A 19,945-nucleotide genomic window follows, 5' to 3' on the forward strand; every position below is an offset into this window, starting at 1 on the left:
ACACACCTACGGTCACTTGATCTTCGACAAGGGAGCTAAAAACATCCAGTGGAAGAAAGACAGCATTTTCAACAAATGGTGCTGGCACAACTGGTTGTTAACATGTAGAAGAATGTGAATCGATCCATTCCTATCTCCTTGTACTAAGGTCAAGTCTAAGTGGATCAAGGAACTTCACCTAAAATCAGAGACACTGAAACTTATAGAGGAGAAAGTGGGGAAAAGCCTTGAAGATATGGGCACAGGGGAAAAATTCCTGAATAGAACAGTAATGGCTTGTGCTGTAAGATCGAGAATTGACAAGTGGGACCTCATGAAACTACAAAGCTTCTGCAAGGCTAAAGACACCATCAATAAGACAAAAAAACCACCAACAGATTGGGAAAGGATCTTCACCTATCCTAAATCAGATAAGGGACTAATATCCAATATATATAAAGAACTCAAGAAGGTGGACTCCAGAAAGTCAAATAACCCCATTAAAAAATGGGGCTCAGAACTGAACAAAGAATTCTCACCTGAGGAATACCGAATGGCAGAGAAACACCTGAAAAAATGTTCAACATCCTTAATCATCAGGGAAATGCAAATCAAAACAACCCTGAGATTCCACCTCACACCAGTCAGAATGGCTAAGATCAAAAATTCAGGTGACAGCAGATGCTGGCGAGGATGTGGAGAAAGAGGAACACTCCTCCATTGTTGGTGGGATTGCAAGCTTGTACAACCACTCTGGAAATCAGTCTGGCGGTTCCTCAGAAAATTGGACATAGTACTACCGGAGAATCCAGCAATACCTCTCCTGGGCATATATCCAGAAGATATCCCAACCGGTAAGAAGGACACATGCTCCACTATGTTCATAGCAGCCCTATTTATAATAGCCAGAAGCTGGAAAGAACCCAGATGTCCCTCAACAGAGGAATGGATACAGAAATTATGGTACATTTACACAATGGAGTACTACTCAGCTATTAAAAAGAATGAATTTATGAAATTCCTAGCCAAATGGATGGACCTGGAGGGCATCATCTTGAGTGAAGTAACACAATTACAAAAGAACTCACACAATATGTATTCACTGATAAGTGGATATTAGCCCAAAACTTAGGATACCCAAGATATAAGATACAATTTGATAAACGCATGAAACTCAAGAAGAATGAAGACCAAAGTGTGGACACTGTGCACCTTCTTAGAATTGGGAACAAAACACCCAGGGAAGGAGTTACAGAGACAAAGTTCGTAGCTGTGATGAAAGGATGGACCATTTAGAGACTGCCGTATCCAGGGATCCATCCCATAATCAGCTTCTAAACGCTGACACCATTGCATACACTAGCAAGATTTTGCTGAAAGGACCCAAATATAGCTGTCTCTTGTGAGACGATGCCAGGGCCTAGCAAACACAGGAGTGGATGTTCACAGTCAGCTATTGGATGTATCACAGGGCTCCCAATGGAGAAGCTAGAGAAAGTACCCAAGGAGCTAAAGGGATCTGCAACCCTATTGTTGGAACAACATGATGTACTAACCAGAACCCCGGAGCTCTTGTCTCTAGCTGCATGTGTATCGAAAGATGGCCTGGTCGGCCATCAATGGAAAGAGAGGCCCATTGGACTTGCAAACTTTATATGCCCCAATATAGGGGAATGCCAGGGCCAAAAGAATGGGAATGGGTGGGTAGGGAAGTGGGGGGCGCTATGGGGGACTTTTGGGATAGCATTGGAAATGTAATTGAGGAAAATATGTAATAAAAATATTAAAAATCAAAAAATATATATATAAATATATGAAAGGGATCTAAATGAAATTGTCAAATAACAGGGAAAGCCCTAACTGGGACTATCTTGTCACCAAATAAAACTTCTAGTACCAGAGCTGGGTTACATTTGCCCAGAAACAATCTAGCTATGGCCAAGACTACAGGTTGCTCTCCAGAAACTCATGGCAAGGCCTCATTAATGAAGAAAACACCAAAACAATTCAACGGCCACTCCCATGTGCCAGCATCTTTGGGCCAGCTGTCATCTAATGAGATGCTGATGTTGCGAAGAGACCCTCTGCCTGGAGAACACTTGACCCTAGATATCGCTGTAGAATATCTCTGGACCATATCATAGAGCAGGATCCCGAGACCAGACCACTGCTGACCTACCATGATAGCCATGGGTACCAAATGCTTTTACATAAAATCTGCCTGGGTTTGGTTTCCTACTCTTCTTCCTTGATCCCATCCCTCACTTTCTATGAACAGTGCCTTGGAAGAGGCTACAGGGACAATTGCTGAGCCATGGAAGAGGCTACAGGGCCAATTGCTGAGCCACATTTTCTACCTCCTTTATTAAAACTCCCAAGTGAACTGGCCTTTCTTTTTTGTTTAGACTTAACTCTGTCAAAGCTAAGCTCTCACACAGGACACACAACCAATGCGACAACCAGACAAACTGTATATGTGTGTACAGTCAGCATGGTAACCTGCAGAAGGATTGGAGTTGATGCAATTAAAAGAAAATGGCTTTAAGTTAAAAAAAATAAATAAATAAATAAAAATAAAAATGACAAACTAGTGTCTGTGAGCGTGCTTTGTCCATTCAGAGATGACCCTGGATAATAGCTATTTATTAAGCTCTGGGCCCCTTATCGGGTAGAATGTAATTCTCCAGGCAGGCTAAGTGACCCTGGTTAACAGCTGGCCCAACAATCTCTCTACTCTGTAAATCCCCCATTTGTCCAAAATGACTAGAACTTACTGGGTTTTTGTCCCTGTAAAAATATTTAATTGATGTAATTGTAACTTGGGGACAGGAACCTAAAAGCAACTTACACATGAAAGTGTATGTAAGAGTGCAAAGTGATAGCTCAAATCTGTAAGATTTGAATTCAGGGTGAAGGATCCTTGAGCTAGAGGCTAGAGTCAACCACTCACTAATGAGATTGATTGATTGATTGATTGATTGATTGATTGATTGATTGATTGATTTATCTCTGGATATTGGAGTGATTTCTTGCTGGAAATAATTAACCTGCTATTAGAGCCCCTTCATCAACTCTAGCAGAGCTGCATTCTGTAGAAAATATGAGTACATCCTCTGCAGCACACAAAACCAAGTTGGCACCCACCTCCTCGCTTGGTTAAGGCCCAAGAGTCTACAGGCCAGCAGCTTTCAGAAACCTTCACTGTGCATTTAGAGCCTAGTGTCTGCAGACAGGAGCCATGGGACATCTGTGGTGACCTTATGAAGCAAGAATCAACCTCCCATGAGCAGTCCTAAATCCTCCAGCACCCCTGCCCTCTAGCCTGGCTACCCTTATGTCTCCCATCTCTTTCTATCTCTTTCTTTAACCAAATGTGTAAGAACCCAAGAAATAACAATTAGAGCTCCTTGTCATCTGTGTTGTGAAAAAAATCATGGGCAATTGGGCAAGACAGGCTGTGGGCTCCTTGGTAGAGACTAGCACACATGGCTTTCCATGAAGGGCTTTGTGTCACATTGTAGAAGGAGGGTAAGAAGGCTTTACCTGTTGTCTTAGTTAGGGTTTTGCTGCTGTGAACAGATACCATGACCAAGGCAACTCTTATAAGGATAGCATTTAATTGGGGGCTGGCTTACAGGATCCAAGATTCAATCCATTATCATCAAGGCCAGAACATAGCAGCATCCAGGCAGGCATAGTGCAGGAGGAGCTGAGAGTTCTACATCTTCATCTGAAGGGTGCTAGCAGAATCCTCACTTCTAGACAGCTAGGTTGAGGGTATTTAAGCACATCCCCACAGTGACACCTTCTCCAACAAGGCCACACCTCCAAATAGTGCCACTCCCTGGGCCAAGCATATTCAAACCAGGATACCTGTTGATGTCCATTCTCTTCCTAAACTGCTATGATTATGCAGGATGCCTAAGTGACCACAGTTGTACTGTTGGTGCTCACAAGATGTCCCAGCACAGCACTAAGTACTATCAACTCCCTTCTGTTGCCTCTCCTCCTCCCTCTGTGAGTCTCACAGAAGACATGACCCAGCAACTACACAGGTCCATAAGGGACTTTAGCCATCTGCCACAAACTCACCCGGTGGTAGGAAGCACAACATCCAAGTCTTGGGAGCAAAGATGAAGTCAGTGCTTTGAAAAAGGAAAGAAAAGGGGTCACAGAAAACAGCAAAGGAAAGTCTTGGATTTTATTTTTTCCTCAAGGAAGTGAGATGGAGGGAAATCTACCTAAACTCTAGCTCCCCAGTGTTCTCATAGGGAAGTGGCTCTCCAACTGAAACTGAGGCGCCCCTTCCCATAATGAAGAAAATACAAGGATGTGAGCAAAGAAAGGCTCAGTCAGATGGCAGAGCGACCCTGTAGTGAACTTAGTGAAACCTGAGAGAGACACCTTCACAAAGACTTGAAAAATAAGCTATACAGATGACAGATAGAAAAATGACCGAATTTTCTAAAGTTATATATAATGCATATGGAAATATCACCCTCTTTTATAGGAAAGAATGTGCAGAGAATTTTAAAACCCTGTTTTTTAAAAACCTCATTTAGAATAACATTTTTAAGTGCCTGGGAATAAGTCTAACCAAGGCAGTAAAAGACCTTGCCATGAAAACTTTAAGGTGTTAAAAAAAGAAAAAAACTAAAGCAGATCCTAGGAGATGGAAAGACCGCAGGTGCTCATGGACGAGCAGAATTAATGTTAAAAAAAATGGCTGTAGTACTAAAAGCAGGTTCATGCAATCCCCATCCAAAACCTGATGATAAGCTTATATTTCATATAAAACTCAAAGATCCTGAATGATGAAAATCACAATAGACAGAAAGAACAATGCTAGAGGTATTGCAAAACCTGAACTCAACTATACTACAAAGCCATAGAAACAAAAAATATCTGTCAATGGAAATTAATTAGTTAATTGTTTTTTATTTTATTAGATATTTTCTTTATATACATTGCAAATGCTATCCTGAAAGGTCCCTATACCCTCCCCCTGCCCTGCTCCCCTACCCACTCACTCCCACTTCTTGGCCCTGGCGTTCCCCTGTACTGGGGCATATAAAGTTTGCATGACCAAGGGGCTTCTCTTCCCAATGATGGCCGACTAGGCCATCTTCTGCTACATATGCAGCTAGAGACATGAGCTCTGGGGGTACTGGTTAGTTCATATTGTTGTTCCACCTATAGGGTTGCAGACCCCTTCAGCTCCTTGGGTACTTTCTCTAGCTCCTCCATTGGGGGCCCTGTGTTCCATCCTATAGATGACTGTGAGCATCCACTTCTGTATTTGCCAGGCACTGGCATAGCCTCATATGAGACAGCTATATCAGAATTAATTAATTTTAAAAAGATGTAAGGAGCCCACCCCTGCAATGAGTCTGGGTACCATTCTTTTAGGCCCTGGTGAATCTCAGCAACAAAGGTTTTCTCATTTATTGGGCAATGCTCTTTGTATCTTTATGATGGCTATGTTAAATTGTTGGTAAGTTTACTAAGGATAATATATTAATTGTCAGCCCTTCACAGCAATAGCAGCAAGGCCAATGAGGCTAGACTCCCCCAGAATCAATTCTAAAGAGACTTCCCTCCTGTGAGGAACCAGCTGCCAATCTATGGAATCACGCATAAGACTTCATAAACCAAAAGTGAAAAACGGGAATGTGCTGGGGTCCCTCAGCCATGTCCCCATCCCTTTGTCTTCCCATTTCCTCCCAGGCAAGCGAACCTACTGTCCATTTCTCAGGAAACTAAGGGCACATCTGCTGCACATAATCTACAATCTGATGAAGATACAATATTGTATCTTATTTCCACAGTTTCTCAAAATCTCCCCACAAAGCACGCATATATAACGAACTGCCTGTCTCTATATTCCACTTGTCCCATATACTCAGCCCCTGGAATTGTGTTCCCCCACTTCTCTCTCTCTGTCTCTCTCTCTCTGTGTCTCTCTCTCTCTCTCTCTCTCTCTCTCTCTCTCTCTCTCTGTCTCTCTCTGTCTCTCTCTGTCTCTCTCTGTCTCTCTCTCTCTCTCTCTGTCTCTCTGTCTCTCTCTGTCTCTCTCTGTCTCTCTCTCTCTCTCTGTCTCTCTCTGTCTCTCTCTGTCTCTCTCTGTCTCTCTCTGTCTCTCTCTCTCTGTCTCTCTCTCTCTCTCTGTCTCTCTCTCTCTCTGTCTCTCTCTCTCTCTCTCTCTCTCTCTCTCTGCAAGTTTCTCTCGGATGTGTGGACTTGACTGACTATGCAGGTTCTCCCATAGTTAGAAGCTCCTCTTCCAAGGCTCAACTCACCATGCTCTGCATGGCATGGTACTGGAAATGACTGGAGCAGATTAGGAATGGAGAAAGGACAGCCATATATACAGAGAAGCTGGGATCAGGTGGGCTGTGCTCACTCTAAAAGAGGACACCAAATATACCACCCAGAAATTCACCACATTTATTATGTGAGGCACAGGGGGAGGAAGAGTTAGCTAGTCTCAGTGGGAGGTCTTTGGAGGGAAGGAGTCTCAAGTTGCTGACATGTGCAAGGATGAAGCTACAGTTGTTAGTTTTGCACATACTGTCAATAACTGTATGCAATTCCCATAATCTGAGGCCTTAGAGTTCTTGACATGGTCATACTAAAGTCAGACAGTACACATTCACTCCAGGCTTCCAACACTCCCTTCACCAGCTGATGTATGACAAGGTTCACATCAACCCTCCAAGTAGTGCAGAAGAAAAGATGTGATCTATCTCTACCTTTAAAAACAGCATGAAATCCAGTACCCAACTATCCTATACGATGGTTTTCCACAGAAAAGAGAAAATGAAGGCACAAAAATAGTAGCTGAACAGAAGACGTGGTCAGAGGTAAGAACCATAAAGATATGCCAATAGAAATTATCTGTATTGAAATGGTAGACGAAAGGGGAGATGAGCACAGAACGTGTGACACTAGACCTTTGAGAAGCCTGAACCTCCTGCCCATCAGGTACATCCTGAAGAAATACTACATGTAGAAGGATTACTGACGCTGACAGTCTGTGTTCGGGTCTCTTTAACAGGTGTAATCATTTCTGAATGGCTTTGCCTTGCAAATTTTAGCCATGGATAACTGTTATCCCATGCATACTTTGGATACAGTAGTTTTCCAGTGGTGACACAGCCAACAGCTGCCAGAACTTTTCTTGGTCCGGATACAGGCTGAATAAAATCTGTAACCATTAAAAATATTTAATTATATATTTATAATATGAAGACCATAGAATTTATATAATTTTGACTACTGTTAAAAGTAGAGGTGTGATTTATGCATCTGCATTTCACCAGCTTGCACTAACAGCATTAGGATGTAAAAATATTTTTATTCATCGACCTATCAGAGCTGCGATGACCCTTGATTGTTGATGTTTTCAATTTTAAGGATTCACACTTCCAAAGTGTGTTTTGACAGCTCCTAAATACCCAGCCACAAATTAAACTGTCAAAGTGCATACGTGTCACTTTCCTATTTAGAACAGAGGAATGGACCTCAGTGACCATTGTAACATGTTTGTGGAAATTGCAAAGAATGTTATTTTTAAAAAAATGAAAATGATTAAAGAAATTAATGATAAGAGTCCATACTGTGGAAGCTCAAAGCAATTTCTCAAATTCTTTCAGATGTGTCTACAAGTTAAAAAACAAAAAACAAAAACTGAAGCCTAAAGATTGACCTCAAGTTGTCTTTTGGGCATAAGGAAAAACTGATGAACTCTGACCCCCTCCTTTGACATCACAGCAACCTTCAATCTCTTCTTAGTGAAGGCCTTAGAATCACACAATTGTGTGGTAGAAATCCAGGGGCACATTACTACCAAAATGTAGTTAAACTGTGAGGTTTCCAGAGTTCAGGATATCTGTTTCCATTGGATGACGTGAGCATGCCTGATTCTGGACCCCCACACACAGGTCTTAGGAGCTGACTGTGCTCATTCAGGCAGCAGTAATGAGATGTGTCATTTTTTGCAGACTACATGTTACAGAGAGATACACAGACTCCTGCCTACACACAGAAGCCCAACCAGTGCTGCTGAGGGCAGGCTTCCATCAGCACCCCTCAGCCTGCCATGTCACGCATACTCAGTGTCCCCTTCAAAGAAGTCAGCCAATCAGGGCTAACACGAGGTCCCAGACCTCAGGACCCGATGCTATCCGCCCCAAAGCACACAGGGCTGTGTCCACCCAGAAAGGCCCCCAGGACCCACACTGGTCCAATAGTTCTGGATGACATTGGTACTCACAGAGCAGAGCACCACGAAAACAAACAAGCCTGTGATCTTCATCCAGCGCACACAGCACCTACAAGAGAAAAGGGAGGCCCTGAGTCACACAGAGCACCAACCTCTGTTTGGATTGGGCATGAAGCAAGAGAGCCTATGTTGGGACAGTTTCTGATTACTTGGTTCGCTTGTTCAGTTCCTTATGTGTTAGAAAGTCATTCTGGAGATTTGAAAACAGTAAACTTTTATTTCGCACTCTCTTAGATTTAACGATTTGACAAATAACCTTTCACTCTTCCAAATTCTGTCCTGCCGGATCCTACTTAAGTTGGGACTCTAAATGGCTTTTGTTTTTAAAGTCTAAAGTATAGTTGAGATATCCTAAGTGTAATTTTTGTTACATAAGTGACGTACAGCAGAGCTGACAATTCGGAATAAAGCATCCCTTACAAATGTCTTTGCTCTTCATGCCTGGTACTATCTAGACTTATTGCTAGCAACCCCACAGGTACTTTTGGAGTAGTACTATATGCTTGCAGAAAGCTGCTGCCCATTCAGAAGACTAGCCATGCCTCCAAAGTTGCTTTCGGTTGCAGATCGGCCTTTCAGAGAAATGTATAAGAGAGCAGATACTCTCCACAATGGCATGTTAGGTGAGCAAAAACAAACTTAAAACCCATTTTATTACAGTCTCTGCCCAGAGGAGTTCCTCGTCCACCAGGGTTTGAGCAGGTGATGTTAAGGAAACATGACACTGTAGTTGTGATGGAACAAGACTATCCAGAGGTTCCTCCAGCTTGTATTTCTGCTGAGGTCATTTCATATTTAACTACAATCTGATCTCCTTGATGGAGAATCCCATAGAAAATTACTCAGAGCTTTTCTAGGAACCTAAGGTCAGGACATCCTAGCCAACTTTATCTCAGCCTGATGGTTTAGAACCTTCTGCAGCTACATTCAAGCTGCTTGCTTACTCCAAGTCCCTCCCTCTATGCTGAAGCTGCTAAGCAAGATACCAGGACTTAGTTTCTGCCCTCAAAAACCTTATGTTCTAGACATTCAGGGCTATATGTGGGTTCCTCAGTACTTGGTTCGTCCCAACTAGCTAGAATAAAGACTCATAATTAACTATAGACTATGTCTAAGAGGTCACAGTAACAAAGTGCCTGCCAAGCTGAAGAACCTTCAGCCCAGAGACATTTGTAAGATGAGTCTTACTTGATGAAAGTGCTACTATTCCCTTAACAAAGCCCCCCCTTGTTGGATTTACTTGAGACGTTGTTTTGAGACTCGCCCAGTGTCTTCCTTATTTGTTGCCAAGTAATAAGCCACTCTTCACTTTCTTATCTCCTGATTGAGTTTATCCCCAAGAGTGAGACTATTGCATTCAGCTGCTCTGTTATACAGAGCTATATATACAGTTACTGACTGGGTTCAACCCTCTCCTCCAATGACTCTGTAGTCAGATCTTTAAATATAAATTTCATGATTTGTAAAATTTCAGAACATATCTGTGAGCCAAAGATGTATTAGGCCTAAAAGAATAGCTGAAAGCAATCATGGTGAAGAGGCTGTCAATGGGTAGGAAACAGGTTAGAAAGAGACAGCTCATGGTCAAGAGGAAAGGATTCCAGTCACTATTCCTCCACATAACTGCCACAAGTGTTCAGAGACCAATAGGGTGACTTGGTAATGACTTGGCATTAGACCTCTATAAGCATAGATAAATATACTTGAGGCCTAAAACTGAGTCCACCAACCCTTCCAGTATCTTCAGAAAAGACCAATCAGCAAACACAGTGACACAGCATCACAACACTGGACAGTTTCATCACATGTTGGCCATACACCTTATCTTTGAATAAGCCCACAGAAGGCAATGGAGTGAAGGGATGCCATGTCACAGGAGGTAACTGTGACACTAACTGTAACTATACACAGCCCTGTCATAGTCACCCAACCACTTCAAGTCTTAAATGGGGACTACTGACTTTAGCTCCCAAGCCTTGGTCTTTCCTTGGAGATGGGCTTTCAAACACTTTGACCTAAGGAGAACTTTCTCCGAAAAAGTATATGTGAAGAAGGAAGTGAAGCAGATGAACTATGTAACATTAGGATGCTCTGCGGGCAGCTCCGGAGGCCAGAAAATCCTCTTAGCCCTCCCACACATATCCCTCCATCCTTGCCCTAGAAGCCTAAGGCTCCCACTTTTTACCACACAGGAGGACACTAAATTCTACAAGACCATAAATTTGAAAACACCACAGGGTTCTCTAAATCCAATTATTCTATTTGTCAAGAAGATACTGGCCAGACTCATAAGCAGGAAAGGATGAATAGGAAATGTAGCTCACTTGGGTATTTCATCAGGCTTCCTTGTGGTTGGTCAGTAGCCTGCTGTTTTTTCAGGGCTGACCTATGTGTCTCCCATAGCCTAAGGGAAGAACAGATAATACTGGGTGGGGGGGGATGTAGCCTGGCTAAACAGGATAAGTTTATCCTCCTTTAAACCTTAGGCTTTTGAAAGGGTGAAGTATGGGCAAGCCTCAGGGCAGACAGAAAGCTATGTGCAGCCATTATCTACTGTCAGAGCTGTCTCTCCACATCCACCTACCCAAGCTTGGAGACCTGGGCTCTAAGATGGACACTGCCTGCAAGATCCCGTTTCTCTGAGGAGGCCAATGCAGACAAATCTGCAACCTCTTTACCCAGCATGCATTTTTGCTCCCAGGCAGTAAGGCCATTTTCCCAGGAATCTTCAGTAGCTATGAATTCTGGGGGATGAACAGGCATGAGATGTGACCTGGAAAGAAAAAAAAAACTGTTTTATATTTCCTGAAATTATATCTCCCTCAAAAACAATGCTAGTCTTTCAAAGAAGTTGTGGTACTTAATACTGATTGTCAGTATTACCTAGAAGACACTGATTGTTAATTATTACCTAGAAGACAAATCCCTGAGCATGTCTACAAGATAGATTTCAATCTCGTTAATTAAGCTGGGAAGGACCACCCAAATATTGGTAACATGATTCAACAGACTAGGATCCTCAACAAAGTAAAAAGGAGAAAGCTGGCTGGGCAATGGCTTCTCTCTCTCTCTCTCTCTCTCTCTCTCTCTCTCTCTCTCTCTCTCTCTCTCTCTCTCTCTCTCTCTCTCTCTCTCTCTGCTTTTTGATGGCAGGTGCCTGACACTCCTGTTGCAGTAACTTTACCACCGTGATAAACTGCACTGTGAGTCAAAATGGCCCCTTGCTTCCTTAAACTGTTTTGTCAAGCATTTGGTCACAGCAATGAGACAGGACCATAGACATCATGGCATTGTCTCATACTTCCTGCAATGTGTCTTTCTTGAAGACATTCAACTCAAATTTTGTAGGGCCATTCAGTTTCTGAATGAAGGAAAGAGGACTTATGGTTTATCTGATGTTCTAGCCCAGCAGCTTCTGGTTCAGACCAGTCCATGCTCCTCCCTTTATGTCCTCTTCTTTGATGTCCATGGGCACTCTCTAGCTAGACCTAGTCCATGTGATGATGTCCTTAATTTTAACCATAGCTGAGATCTGGTGTCACATGTTCATTTAGTCAGGCAATGTGATTCTCAATGCTTACCACAGTTTGAAGACTTTTTCACATAAAAAAAATTATCTTATTCTTAAGGAAAAACTTAGAGATAGAAATTAATTTGGTTTAGCCACAATGTAGGGGCCAAGATAAGTGGTTTTGAAAATAGTTATCGTTTTAATTAATTTTGTGACTGGAAAATGCCCATGCTTGAAAAATATTATCACTTTCCTTTTATTTGTTGAGAGAACCCACAACTGCAATAGAACTGGAGCTAAGAAGCTGTTCTCTTTGAGAAGCATGTTGCTGTCTACACTGTGTACAGCAGGGTGACACACTGGAGCTTTCTGACAAGTAGAAATGGATTCTACACATCTGCTCCAGAGACTTGAATTGTGCCAGCACAGCTGGAGAACTGAAGCTGAAACATCACATGTGGTGAGTGATTGCCATGTTAGTTCTGGTATGGAGCACTCTCCAAGCCAGTGCCATTGTCCTGAGTGCTCTGAAATGACACTGGGTCCTTCTGTAAAAGCAATAGATATTTTCATGATAAACTATTATTCAAGTTGAAATAAACTACTATTCAAGTTGTAACAAAGGAAAGGTGGTAAAAAGTAGACAAAAGATTTCCCCACCACCAATATCTTTTCTAATTTTATTTTTTATGTTTATTTTTACATTCTTTGGGCTTTCACACATTTATCCTATGCATTTTGACAATACATGTTCCTTATTTCCCCTTCCAAATTCTTCTAGAACTCTCCACATCCCCTCTGCTGACTTCATATCACCTTTTTTTTTTTCCCTCTATGGTCTGCTGGTTTCAATTAGTGGTCCGTGTGTGTGTGTGTGTGTGTGTGTGTGTGTGTGTGTGTGCACGCAAGAGCACGCATGTGAAGGTGTGTAGAGTCATCTACTAGAGCATGACAATCTATGAGAGGCCACACCCTTAAGAAAATTGACTCTTTCTCCTCCAGCAGCCGCCAACTGCCAATAGTTCTCACCTATTGTGTAAGTTCATGACCCTCCCTACAAACAGAGTGGCTTGATCTTGTGTAGACCTTCTACAGACAGCTCAAACTGTTGTGAGTTCATTCAATGGTCCTGTAATGTCAAGAAAACAATATTTTCAAATTCTCTGATTCCTTATACCTCCTATGCTATATTGTTCTCTGAATGTTGGGAGGAGGGGGGATATAGATGTCCCGTTTGTGGTGAAGCACTCCATAGAGACTTCCTCTCTGGACTTTAGCTTTCTTTGGCAGAACAGTCATGATAGTAGTTATCAGATGGTGATATGATAGCAGGTGAGATTGATGGTTTCTTTTCTCTTCTAGCAGTGTGTATAGCACCTTCCAGCACTAGCCAGTAGAGATAAAACTTCCAGTCATTAACAACTTGGTTTCTCTGTGTTTAGTGGATGACCACATATCTAAGAGTATATGAACAACACAAATTGCACTCAAGAGGTTATTGTTGTTTTTGAAATGAAAACACAAAATTGATAAGGTAAGGGATAGAGGGTGAATCTGGTGATTGTCATGAAAAAAGGAAGGTGAATATGATCAAAACACATTGTATAAAATCTCCAAAGCATGAATTTTAACAATAAGTCTTAAAAGAATCCTTTGGTGTGGAGTGAAAGCTGCATGAGTATTTAGGAAACAGTTGGATGCTGTTTTCATTTTTATCAACATAACAGGAGTGGGGTATACATGCCTACCCCAGCCACAGGGTCTTGACCATGTTTATGGTGCCAAGTACGAGTTCCCTCTTGTGGAGGAGGCCTTGAGTTTAATCATAAAGCTACTTACTATTAGCATATGATATTTGTGTCATATTTGCACCATTTGGAGCTCACAGGGTTGATTGTCAGGTAAGCCCACAACCAATATCTTAACTCACTTCATGCATAAGAAGAAAAGGAGAATATCATGTAAGCAAAGTTGTCTTGAGTTTTGGTTTCTAGCTTGCTCTGGCCTCCAGCACGAACCAAGCTAACACCCAAACCATGTCTCTGCCCAGGACAAATGCTTGTACATTGCTGCTTTGTGGTGAATTGCACATTGGAAATGTATTAGCTCTTAATAATTGACCAAGTAATTCAAGAAAAATACCAAAAGAAATAAGTGTGTGGATGTTTGCTTTTAGCTATTTCTCAGAGAAGAATAAGAGAATTAAGTTATATTCTGGCGGATAAGGGTTAAGCCTCTGGGTCAATGAGACAGCCTGTCAGAATTGTCTACATGCATGAGTGCACACATTTATGAGGTCATCATTCCAGGGTTATGCCCAAAGCATAGTCACAAGCCACAGAATACAATCTCAAATTATGAATATCTACTGTAATAGCCTGTCAGAGATCTGACAGAGATCAAATAAAAAAAATCTTATCTCAGGAAGAATTCACCATCATTTGTGAAGCAAACAATACTGAGCACCACAGATATTTTCCAGGAAGTTATTAATTTAATTTAAAAGGAAAGAACTCACCTTTTCTTTTGGGATGAATTCCAGAGCAGAGGAGTGTCTTCCTTAAAAGAAAGGTCTTTTAAGCTGGAGCTGAACTGAGACAAAGGTGAGTGAGTCCTGGGAAAGAGAAGGAAGAAACCAGAATCACCAAGGTGGGCTGATGCTTGCAGGAGTGCACTGCTTGGTTCAGACATAAGTGAGATCTAAATGGCCAGAGTTCTCTCTGAGCAGTAAAAGCCAGAACTTAGGAGAGACAGCTACAGAGAACTCTCCTTTCCAGCTTGAAGCAGATCAAAAGTACAAAGCAGTTTCCTGGATGAAAGGCCGTCTGTTATGGACTGAAACTTTGAGGCCCACTTTAGCAGATAACTCAGTGGCCACCTTAATATTTCTATGCAGCTCAGGTCTTTTTATATGTAGAAAATTCTGTCTCCTGAGATCAGGATATGTCTTGGGACATGTCCTCATAGCTCCCATCAGAAGAACAGGCATCAGAAGTCAGGGCATACAGGTCAGAATGAGATGGCAATCAGAACTGCTGTCTGGGGACAAAGCATATTAGTCACCACTGAAACAAAACAAACATTTGCCCTGGATAGGATGCCCTTTTGCTATGTTAGCTTTTCCAGTGGAGGAAAGGCCACCATAAAGGTATCACTCAAACCAGACACTGCAAATTGTAACCGTTTGTAACATAAGGTAAAAGGAGTTTTCATCAGAGGTTAAAGAAGTCATTCTCCTATTTAACTACCTTAAACGCCAGTGTATTACCTGTCTTGCAGAGCCTATACCATACAGAGGTGCTATGGCTATTATGAACCATTTACCCAAGGGAATAACAGCAATTCTTTAAGATTATAAATGAGCAAATGACATCAAGGAAGGAATTTAAGAAAAATAATTTCACTTGCTTTCTCTCGTGCAAGTGTTTACCTGAGACCTGGAGAATGAAGCTTTTCATCTTGTGGATAAGTAAAAGTCCGGCTCTTATCTGTGTCTGACAACAACTATCATATCTCAAGAATCAGAAAAGGGGTCTACTTAGAACAAGAGTGTGACTTCTACACCATTTCCTATAGAGAACAGAGGTGCCCAAGAACCCTGTTCAACAGAGCTTCTAAAAACAAGGGAAGATGTCAAGATAGAAACACTGGATAGAGGTCTTGGCTTAGGCACACCAAAAAGGGAAGGAAAGATGTCATTTAATAATTAGCATGCTTTTGGAGCTCAAACTGGCTTGAATCATTAGATAGGTTGGCTCCCCCATCTCCCATAACTGACTCAGGTCTTCTGGTGCATTTATAGAAGTGTCCCAGTGTGGTACCTCATATCAAGCTGTTCTCTGTTGTAGCCTGAGTGTTTGCATAGTACGTCTGGGAAAGCTAGCTGTTTCAAGGACCTTGTTTATAATAATTGAACTACTCTGTGCTTCTATTTTTTTCAGTCATGTGAAGAGAAACACATACTTGTATATATACAAGCACTCACACACAAGTACACATACACAGAGATATATACACACATATATACACATGCATACATTTATATACATGAACGTATGTTTTTGTTTAGGCCAGAAATAATGTGATATAAGTGAAAAGTGCATGTGCCTATACTAATTTTGAGTAACTTGGAGACACAAAAGATGATAAACAAATTAAACAATTGTACATAATTTTAAGAGTCAAAGATTCTTACTGTTAACATTTTTAAAACTTCCTTTTAGTCTTTTTTTTTTTAAAAAAATAAGGTAGCCTAGAATGTGTAAGTTTGTAATATTATTACCTTTACTAAGTCTTTTCTTTTTTTTTAAATTAGGTATTTAGCTCATTTACATTTCCAATGCTATCCCAAAAGTCCCCCCTACCCTCCCCCCCCAACCCCCTACCCACCCACTCCCCCTTTTTGGCCCTGGCGTTCCCCTGTACTGGGGCATATAAAGTTTGCAAGTCCAATGGGCCTCTCTTTCCAGTGATGACCGACTAAGCCATCTTTTGATACATATGCAGCTAGAGTCAAGAGCTCTGGGGTACTGGTTAGTTCATAATGTTGTTCCACCTATAGGGTTGCAGTTCCCTTTAGTTCCTTGGGTGCTTTCTCTAGCTCCTCCATTGGGGGCCCTGTGATCCATTCAATAGCTGACTGTGAGCATCCACTTCTGTGTTTGCTAGGCCCTGACAGCTATATCTGGGTCCTTTCAGCAAGATCTTGCTAGTGTATGCAATGGTGTCAGCATTTGGAAGCTGATCATGGGATGGATCCCTGGGTATGGCAGTCTCTAGATGGTCCATCTTTTCATCACAGCTCCAAATTTTAAGTCTTTTCTAAATAATATTTTATTTAATTTTTGAAATTGTACATATTTGTGCAATGTAGTCTGAGGATATTCATTCTTGCTGCCTCCCTCCAGCTTCTTCTATAGCAATGGTTCCTGACCTAATACTGTGACTCTTTTCTATAGTTCTCCATATTGCAGTAACTAGCAATCATAAAATTCTATTCCTTGCTACTTCATAGTTGTAATTTTACTACTGTTGTGAAACGTAATGGGAATATTTTTGGAGACAGAGGTTTGCCTCGGTCACAACCCACAAGACATGCAATCTCTCCTGTGAAGCAGGCCTCAGCTCTAACTGGAAAGCAGTTGATTACTCCGATAATAAATATGCCACTATTGCAACATTGGACAAAGTTTTCAAGGAAGGTCAGTGTCATAACATGTAAGGTTTAGTGCCAGTTAAAACTGTGGATGTCGTTTCTGCCCCAGCAATTCTGGTTAGCACCTTCTGTCACTGTGTAAGCAGCCAGCATGGAAATGGTTTCCTATTTAGCCATGCTTGATTTCTCTATGACCTGCATCCAAAGAACATGGTGTCTTCAAGAATAGAATCTCATCAAGCAGTTCTGGTGGGCAACCCAGAACAATGTCAGTAGCCTGTGTTATTTTGTGTGCCTCTGAGGGCCACCCTGGCCAATAACTCAAAGGGAAGAATCATCTGACTAACACACTGAGATTTTTCACCTAATAACCCAGGCCTTCTGAGCACAGTCTTATCACCTACTCGTGCAGGGTACTTCTCTAGAAATTAAAGACTTACATATTATTATATGTATTATTTTGTATGTTATTATGGATATTACCTTTATTAATTTAATAAACCAGGAGATTTCTATAATGTTTCTTCATACATCCTTCCTTTTAATTAATCCACCCACTACCCCCTCTCTCACCTATCCCTCTGCCCCAACCCCACTTAAACCTTTACAAGGAGTATTTTCTCCCTGGGAAAGTAAGATATTCAAAAGCAGCCATGCGTATCAGAAAATCAAAAATGCCCTATATATGATCAAACAAAATTCACACTTAGTAAGCACATGGTAGGGTCAGAGACTCCTATCTCAAACTGATCTCCAAACTCAAGTGTACCCAGCCAATCAGTAAAAAGGTACCTAATAATGTATATCTACAAAACATGCCTGGAGTTGTGGCTCATTTGGTAAAGTGCATGCCTTGTACACATGAAGATCTGGCTTCAATCCCCAGTCTAGTATAAATGAAGTGTGTTGTCATTCCCCTATAATCCCAACACTGGGGAGGTACAGGCAGAGAAACTGCAGATCAAGCATGTCTGTGCAGCTTCCAGGTGAGCCTGATAGCCATAAGACCCTAAAAGAAATAGACAAAAAAGCTAAGGGCAACAAGTGAAAGGAAAAATGAATAAAATTTAGAATATCAACAAAAAGATTGACATTTTCAAATAGAACCGAACAAAAATATAAATTACTTGGAAACTTCACTATATCTGTGTGCCTGTGTGCCTGTGTGTGTGCATGCATGTATGTGTGCCTGTGTGTGTGCATGTGTTTCTGTGAGTGTGTACAGGTGTGCACCTGAGTATATGTGGAGGCCAGAGGCTGATGATGTTGGTACATCGTCTTTAGTTACTTCCTCACCGTACTTTTTGATACAAAGTTTTTCATCAAACATGAAACTAATCATTTACCTAGGCTCCCGTGTCAGCCACTGAGCTCATAGGCTCTGCCTACCCCTGCCTTCCAGTGCTAGGTTAGGCCACAGGTCACCAGCTCTAACACATATGTGAATGTTGCAGATCCAGCCTCAGGTGATTATGTTTGTGCAGGGAGCACTTTACCTACTAAGCCATCTCCGCAGCCTCCCAAGAAACCCTTAGCAGCTGACTTAGCAGGTGGAAGAAATGAGAAAACTTTAAAATAAAACAAAGTATAAAGTGTGGGAGAATAACAGAAAATTTAAAAAAAAAAAAGATAAAAAGAGAGATCAGATCATTTGTGGAACTGAAGTCACTAATGTATGTATTTTGAAAGTCTCAAAGAAGAGAGAGAAAAGCAGGGGGGGAAAGTATTTGAAGAAATGCTGGCTAAACATTACCTAAGTTTGATAGAAGAAATAAATGTGGAAGTACAAGTATCTCAACAAACTTCAAATAGGGTAAACACAAGAACGCAAAATTGCTACAACTTGTGATGTTAGCTTGGTAACAGGCAAAGTGGGTCATTTGAAAACAGGAAAAGAGAAGTGACCTCACACCTCAGAGATTGTCAGTGAGACTCTAAGCAGAAATCCTGGAAAACAGGCAGCAGAGGTCTGTATTTCAACTGCTGAGAAAAAACCACTGTTGACAAAAACACTATGTCCCTAAATCTAACCCTCAAAACTGAGAAAAAAATTAAGGCATTACCAATTTCTTTGTTTTCTTGTATATAAGACAGAGTCTACTACTTGGTCAGGATGGTCTGGAACATGCTATGAGATCAGGCTGTCCTTAAACTCACAGAGATCCATTTGCCTCTGCCTCTGCCTCTGCCTCTGCCTCTGCCTCTGCCTCTGCCTCTGCCTCTGCCTCTGCCTCTGCCTCTGCCTCTGCCTCTGCCTCTGCCTCTGCCTCTGCCTCTGCCTCTGCCTCTGCCTCTGCCTCTGCCTCTGCCTCTGCCTCTGCCTCTGCCTCTGCCTCTGCCTCTGCCTCTGCCTCTGCCTCTGCCTCTCTGCCTCTGCCTCTGCCTCTGCCTCTGCCTCTGCCTCTGCCTCTCTGCCTCTGCCTCTGCCTCTCTGCCTCTGCCTCTCTGCCTCTGCCTCTCTGCCTCTGCCTCTCTGCCTCTGCCTCTCTGCCTCTGCCTCTGCCTCTCTGCCTCTGCCTCTGTCTCTCTGCCTCTGCCTCTCTGTCTCTGCCTTGCCTCTCTGCCTCTGCCTCTCTGCCTTGCCTCTCTGCCTCTGCCTCTCTGCCTTGCCTCTCTGCCTCTGCCTCTCTGCCTCTGCCTCTCTGCCTCTGCCTCTGCCTCTGCCTCTCTGCCTCTCTGCCTCTGCCTCTCTGCCTCTGCCTCTCTGCCTCATCCTCTGCCTCTGCCTCTGCCTCTCTGCCTCTGCCTCTCTGCCTCTGCCTCTCTGCCTCTGCCTCTCTGCCTCTGCCTCTGCCTCTGCCTCTCTACATCTGCCTTTCTGCCTCTGCCTCTGCCTCTGCCTCTGCCTCTCTGCTCTGCCTCTGCCTCTGCCTCGCCTCTCTCTCTGCCTCTGCCTCTGCCTCTCTGCCTCTGCCTCTGCCTCTGCCTCTGCCTCTGCCTCTGCCTCTGCCTCTGCCTCTGCCTCTGCCTCTGCCTCTGCCTCTGCCTCTGCCTCTGCCTCTGCCTCTGCCTCTGC

At 42.5% G+C, this 19,945-nt stretch overlaps 1 protein-coding gene across 2 annotated transcripts in view; it reads right to left on the minus strand.

Annotated features, from left to right (window-relative positions):
- Positions 1-19,945, minus strand: part of Oca2 (OCA2 melanosomal transmembrane protein) — a 310,146-nt gene that overhangs the window by 268,017 nt on the left and 22,184 nt on the right. Inside the window, exons 2-5 of one of the 2 annotated variants that reach the window (XM_021168684.2) lie at positions 14,293-14,361; positions 10,848-11,036; positions 8,255-8,312; positions 7,114-7,186 (exon numbers count right to left, since the gene is read on the minus strand). In XM_021168684.2, the coding sequence (XP_021024343.1) occupies positions 7,114-7,186; positions 8,255-8,312; positions 10,848-11,036; positions 14,293-14,361 (389 nt within the window). Of the gene's footprint in view, positions 1-7,113; positions 7,187-8,254; positions 8,313-10,847; positions 11,037-14,292; positions 14,389-19,945 lie in introns of both variants that reach the window. The other variant, XM_021168683.1, reaches the window with a different exon arrangement.

This window comes from Mus caroli, unplaced genomic scaffold (genome assembly GCF_978045245.1).
Source record: "Mus caroli unplaced genomic scaffold, Mus_caroli_1 scaffold_8, whole genome shotgun sequence".
Classification (NCBI taxonomy): domain Eukaryota; kingdom Metazoa; phylum Chordata; class Mammalia; order Rodentia; family Muridae; genus Mus; species Mus caroli.